The sequence below is a fragment of the Crocuta crocuta genome, unplaced genomic scaffold (genome assembly GCF_008692635.1).
Source record: "Crocuta crocuta isolate KB4526 unplaced genomic scaffold, BGI_CrCroc_1.0 scaffold95, whole genome shotgun sequence".
NCBI classification, from domain to species: Eukaryota; Metazoa; Chordata; class Mammalia; order Carnivora; family Hyaenidae; genus Crocuta; species Crocuta crocuta.
The window spans coordinates 8,112,056-8,118,595 of record NW_027530971.1 but is presented as its reverse complement, the minus strand read 5'-3'; the positions used below and the strand labels follow the sequence as shown (position 1 = coordinate 8,118,595).

The following is a 6,540-nucleotide window of genomic DNA, read 5'->3' as shown; positions in this document are numbered from 1 at the left end:
TGGGGGGGGGGGGGTGGCTCTTTGAGGTTTTGAAGTGGAGAAGGATGTCACACATGCAAAAGGCTGAGGGAAGGTTAACCTGGCGGCAGGTCTGAGGCCGGTTTAGAGGTGAATACATGGAGGAGGGGTGCTGGCTCGGGAACCGGGTGTGAGGAGGAGGAGACCCAGGTTGGGGGGCTCCCAGGTTACCAAGGGAATAAGGGCAGAGTTGGAGACAGGGCGGGTTTCAGACCTGGGTGCCACAGACAGGGCTGGGCGGTGACGGCTGGATGGTGGCTCTGGACGTGTGACTCCCTGAGCAGAGCTCCCGACAGCAGCTCAGTAGGAGAAAACTCTAGGGCCTTGGGGCCATGTTAGCTTGGGTCTGCCTCCTCTCTGTCCCCTTCACTAGTTCTGTGACTGTGGACCATTTGTGTAACCTCTCTGAGCCTCTGTTTTCCCTCTGGTGGAGCGAAGGGCAATGAAAGCTCCTTTGCAGGATGTTGAGGATGTTAAATAAGGAAAAAATATGCAAAGGGACGAACGGAGTACTTGGCACACAGTCAGCATCTGGTGAATGGTGGCTTGAAATCTGGGGCCCCAGGCTGGAGTCCCGTTCCGGGTGCCCCTGGGCTGCGCAGAGGTGGCCCTGGAGCTAGAGATGTGTGCCTGACTTTTCATTCATCGGATGGATTTTTGTTGGATTCTCACTGTGCGCCGGGCCCCGGGGACACAGTGCGGAGAGGCTGATGGGAAAATCCAGTTACAGCCCCGAGCTGAGCCATCTGTTGAGTTCGGGCCACAGGAGGGCAGGGGCGGGGCCGTCTCGCTCAGCACAGCGTCCCGGACGGCACAGAAGCGTGGCACCCAGTGGGTGTGCAGCGAGTGTTGAATGGGCCCGTCAAGGCAAAGAGGCAGCAGCCTTCTCAGAGCACATCCAGGCTGGTGTGGAGGGGAGACGCAGAGTCTGAATTCGCCTCCGCTTTCTAAAGTGCTGTAAACGCCGCACCTGCAGCCGAGGTGTTAGAGGAAAGACGAGACCCCGGAGACCAGGTTCCAATCCTCAGCCTCGACATCACATCTTCTTTTCTCTTCCTTTTCTTCCAAATTCCCAAGCGGCTCACGTTTTCCAAATTCTGCTTTGAAAAATGCTTGGGAACACCCGCCCTGGGGTTGATCCCGTGTCAAAAACAGGCTGGGAAGCTGGGGAGAAGGAAAAGGAGGCAGGAGGCTGCCCTTCAAGGCCCTTCCCTGCCAGGGGCCGCGGCGCCCCCTCCAGGAAGAGCAGGGGAGAGAAACACCCGACCTTCCGGGTGCAGCGTTCTGGGAGTGGGTCGGACGCCCCCATCTCACTCCCCTCCCGCCTCCTGTCTCAGGTTTATTTTTATGGCAAAGCTACTTTTTTCTCTTATTTTTTTTTAATCCTTTCACTAAAAAAAATCGTGTTTCTGCATTACAAAATAAAACTGCCTGCTTGTTGTAAGAATCCAAGGGATATGGTATTGCTTTAACAGGAGGCTCCTTTTCTCACCTATTGATTCTTTCTCGTGTAAACGAAAATGTTGTTTGTATTTTAAGGAAACAGGCGCATGCTTAAGGTAAAAATCCCAACCCTGTAAAAGCATAAAAGGGAAGTGGTGGAAGTATGCCTTCACATCTCTCGCCTGTCTCCTCCCCCCCTCCCCGTACCTATCCCCCACCGGGCCTCTGGGATGGCTCTTGTCTTCTAGAAGAGGGGACCCTGAGGAATCTTGTGGTAGACCCACCTCTCTAAACCATTGCTAGGTCGAGGGGAGGTGGCCCTTTCCAGTGACAGTAGCATGGGCTCAAGATCAGGATTGGAAAGTTGGCTCTGCCATTGCTGGGTGACCCTCGGGCATCCACATAACCTCTCTGGGCCTCCGTGACTTCCTCGTCAGGCTGGCCAGGAGGAGAACGGGGCTCAGGGCTCTGAAGCCCCTGGCATGAGTCGGTGTCCTGCACACAGCCCAGGCATCATCACTGTGTTGTTTGGTGGTCTTGGCAGGTTGGGGACCAGATTCTGGAGGTCAACGGGCGGAGCTTTCTCAACATCCTACATGATGAGGCGGTCAAGCTGCTCAAGTCATCCCAGCACCTCATCCTGACGGTGAAGGACGTCGGGAGGCTGCCCCACGCCCGCACCACCGTGGACGAGACCAAGTGGATTGCCAGTTCCCGGATTGGGGACACCGCCATGCACTCAGCAGGGTCTGACGGCACTGCTCTCTGAGCCCCGGGACTGCAGGGCCGTCTCTGAAAGCCACTCATGCCCCGTCCCATCCCTTCACCACCCCCTGATCTGTAAAGATTCTGAGCCCTGGTTCCCTTCCCAGGGTCCTTTGCACTTGTAAGCCATGACCTTGAGCACATCCTTCTCTCCCAGCACCGTTTCCCATGGAAAGCTGAACCACATAAGCCACCTCTCTCCTCCTTTGTGTAGCTGGGGCAAACCACTTAACTGAATTCTGGGCCCTTAATTGCTTCATCTGAGGAGTGAGGAGCATAGCCCCTGCCCCCATCCAGCTCTGGGAATGAGGAACCCTGTGAGTCAACCGAGGAAAAGGGTCTCAGGACTCATAAAGTGACTCTAGTTGCTGATGGCTGCATACTTGCTGATGGTGTCACCTGTCCCTTTGGATTTCTGTCAGAAGTCTCAGACTCGTTGGTGACCTCCCCGGCCAGATACACCCAGAGCAGCTCCTTCCCTTTCTTCCCTCCTTCTCTCCTGCCTCCCTTTCTTTTCGCCAGTACACTATCATAACTGTTTTAATCAGCCGCCAACATTTAAAAAGGCATCAGGTTCCCATCAAAAAAAATAAAAACAACTGGATTTCTGGCTGCTTTAAAGTCAGGAATTCTGGTGGCTTGAGCACATGCTTTTCCTTGAAATTGGGCTGGAGCTGAGCTGCGTCTGCGAGCTGGGCCTCTGGGTTGCCCCGTCTTCACCCTCCTTCCCTAGGGTTGGCCTTGACCCCGAGGCCACGGGTCTTTTGCCATTTATTGTCTCCTGTCCTTGCGTCACCTGCCTGGTCCTATAGGGATGCACCCGAGCCAGGGGTCCACCTTGCGTGGCTTTAGAAGTGCTGCCCACGTGGTCGATCGGGAGGCCCGAAGCCGCTCATCGGCCCAGGGGTTCCTATGCCCTTGAGTAGCCCCAGCGAGTGGAGGCCATGGGTCTCTCAACACTTGCTCACGCCTCTCCAGATAGGCCTTTCCCCCCTGCTGGTGCCTGTTTGAACTGCTCACTCATGCAGCTGAACGCGTTTGTCTTTCTCCCTAGGTTTCCTGGGGACCTTACGAGGGACGGGACGAACAAGGTAGGGAGCTCTCCGCCAGTGCGTATCTGTGGCTTGTTCATGCACCCCCAGGTAGGGGCCCTCGGACTGGCAGGTGCACCGAGCCGCTCACACGCACGATCTTATTTCATTTGGGCAGCCCGCCCACCACCCGTCCGCCCGTCCACCTGCCCTCCATTCCACACGCATCTGTGAGCGCCACCAGGTTCCGGGGACCAGGGGTAATGGTGCCGAGCAGAACAGATCAGTCCCTCCCCTCACGGAGGGTATACCTAGCAGAGGAGACCCCCACACGTACACACAAACCTGCACACGTATCTAATCACAGGAGGCGTTCGATGCCATCAGGCAAGGTGCTCGGGACTATGAGAGAGGTTAACAGATGAGACGCCTGGTTTAGGTGGGGAGAGGCAGAGGGAGGGTGAAGGCCCTGTGAGTCAGTGACACGACTCTCGGGCTGTGAGCTGAATGTGACGTGGAAGTAGCCAGGACAAAGTCTGGTGCAGGAGCGCAAGGGGATGAGCTAGTCAGAGGGCGCAGCACGTGACGGAGTCCTGCTGTGCCAACAGGGTGGCTTGTGGGAGACCAGGAGAGCATGAGGGGGTGTGGTGAGTGAGGGGACAGGGGAAGAGAGTGACGGCAAGTGGGGCCGCTGGAGCACGCGGGGCTCTGTGGGCCCGTGAGAGGTTGGGCATCTGACCATGGAAAGGCTTAAGCAGGGGAGCAAGACGATACGATTCCTGTTTTTACAAGGTCATTTCAGCAGCTGTGTGTAGGTGATGGGGGAGGCGGAGGGGAGAGGGGACACCCGCCCATGCCATTCTAGCCACACCTCCCGATGACGCCAGAGGCAGTGGCCTGGAGGGGGGCAGGCGCGGTACAGATCTGCACCGTATTTTAGAAATAAGGTGACTATTATCCCCAATTTACCAAGGGAGAGATACTGAAACCTGGGGAATACACTGGGCTCCACTCTGATTGGTTACAGGGCCTGACGGGCTAACATCCATACAAGTGCTGGGTAAGGGCACCACAGCCGTCTGCGACTGCGTGAGGCCGTGCAGTCTAGTAACCTACGTCCCCAGCAGGTGCGCCGGGTAGGCCGGGGCCACAGAGGGACCCACCTCCCCCCTGCACTGTGGTCACTGGCATGGCCTGGCCACTCGGCCCCAGAGCACTTCAGAATTCCCAGACCCCTGGCTTCCTGTCTTTCAGCCGGGATTCTACAAGGGGCCGGCTGGCTCCCAGGTGACCCTGAGCAGCCTGGGGAACCAGACGCGCCTGCTGCTGGAGGAGCAGGCGCGGCACCTGCTGAACGACCAGGAGCGTGCCACCATGGCCTACTACCTGGAGGAGTACCGCGGCGGCGGCGTGTCCGTGGAAGCCCTGGTCATGGCCCTGTTCGAGCTGCTCAACACGCACGCCAAGGTGACCCGCGCCCTCCAGCGGCAAGGCCAAGCTTCTCCAGGGCTCGGCGTCCTCCCTGCCTGCCTCTGTCCCCCACTCTTTTACTGAGAACCGACAAAGAGTCGGGCCAAACCTGAGCCCTGCGCAGAGACTAGTGACCGAGGCAGCCCCTGGCCGCGGGAAGGCCCGCCCATAGACTCCTGGGGGAATAAAGTCCCCTGTGATGGGCGCGCAAAACAAATGTCAATCAGAGCATGCATTTAGCGGCACCTGGATTGCTCTTCACAAGCAGGGCNACACACACACACACACACACACACACACACACACACACCCGCCCCTCCCCGGGTGCCCGGGTGATCGAGCCATGCTGCCAGCTTTGAAAACCCTGCCCTAGAGGAAGTCTGGGATCCAAAGCTGCACCAAGGAAGAAGTGATTAAATCCACTGGGAGCAGTTGCAATGCAGCAAGGCTCAAGGGAAGAACATTCTGAGTGGGAGGGAAGCCGGGGGCTTCCTGGTTGTTCAGGGAGCTGCAGGCTTGCGTGCTTGCTGTTAAGATGCCGGCGAGGACAGGGTGAGAGGGAGGCAGGAGTCAGATGATGCTGTTCTGGCATCCAGGGCATCGTGCTTGGACTTCTTCTAGGACAGTGGGGAGCCATGGAGGGTTAAGGAGGGAGGCCAGTGGTCAAGTTTGCACACAGGTCATTTGGGGGAGCAGGGGACGGGTCCTGCCTGCCGGTGAAACTCTGGCTGAGTGCCCTGTTTGTCCCCATGCCCAGTTCTCGCTCCTGTCTGAAGTGAGAGGCACCATCTCCCCACAAGACCTGGACCGCTTCGACCACCTGGTGCTGAGGCGGGAGATCGAGTCCATGAAGGCACGGCAGCCCCCGTGCCCTGGGGCCGGGGACACCTACTCCATGGTCTCCTACAGCGACACAGGCTCGTCCACGGGCAGCCACGGCACCTCCACCACGGTCAGCTCGGCCAGGGTGAGCCGCCCCAGCCCCGGCTTGATGGCCAGCGAGGGCGGGGCATCAGGATACTGGCTTTGCAGTGAGACCGATCTGGGTGTGAATCTCAGCGCCACCCCTTACCAGTTCTGGGCCTTGCCTTTCTGAGCCTCAGCTCAGCCTCTTCCTTGGAGGAAAAAAACAAAAAACCCTCATCATCATTGAATGCCTGATGTGTGCCAGGCATGGCTTGGGGAGACAGCTAGCCAATGAGGCAGATGTGGCCCTGCCTCTTGGGCTCACAGTCTGGGGCGGGGGGAGATGGGCTCTGAGAAGAAGGTGAAAAACACAGGTAGTGAGATAAATAGAGGAAATACTGACAGTTGGGGGAGGATCCCACAAGAAACCGTGGCAGGTGCACAAAGCGTCTGGTCCGTCCTGGGTTCTGCCCCCGGGATGCTCAGAGGCAAGTTAATCCCAGGAGGCCTTTGCAAGAAGGGGCCGAGGAAATACCTTGCTGCTGGGTGTGGGAACCAGGTGTCACCGTCCTTGTGGTAGGAAGGGGGCGGGGCACGGGCTGGAGGTCAGAAGAGCTGCTGGGGCTCATGCTCTCTTTCCTGTGTCTGGATCATTCCTCACTGCTCTCCTGCAGAAGGGGCCGGGGAAAGCGCGTTTCTCAAGCACTGCTGAGAAACGGTTTCCCGGTTCTGCGTCTGGGAGTTCTTACAGGTGGAATCTCCCATCGACTCGCGTCAGGCACACTTAGTTGTCCTGCTGGGCGAGCAGGGGCCCCAGGTGCGGGGACGTCCAAGGTTGCATATGGTGGTCATCGGCACGGATGAGCTTGCACCTCCAGGAAGCGGCCCTGGGGCGCCCCACCCCCCA

At 58.1% G+C, this 6,540-nt stretch overlaps 1 protein-coding gene across 1 annotated transcript in view; it reads left to right on the top strand.

Annotated features, from left to right (window-relative positions):
* WHRN (whirlin) overlaps positions 1–6,540 on the top strand; it is an 89,781-nt gene that overhangs the window by 66,315 nt on the left and 16,926 nt on the right. The window contains exons 4-7 of the mRNA XM_077769917.1: positions 2,006–2,208; positions 3,281–3,317; positions 4,512–4,724; positions 5,485–5,694. Of these exons, the coding sequence (XP_077626043.1) occupies positions 2,006–2,208; positions 3,281–3,317; positions 4,512–4,724; positions 5,485–5,694 (663 nt within the window). The remainder of the gene's footprint in view (positions 1–2,005; positions 2,209–3,280; positions 3,318–4,511; positions 4,725–5,484; positions 5,695–6,540) is intronic.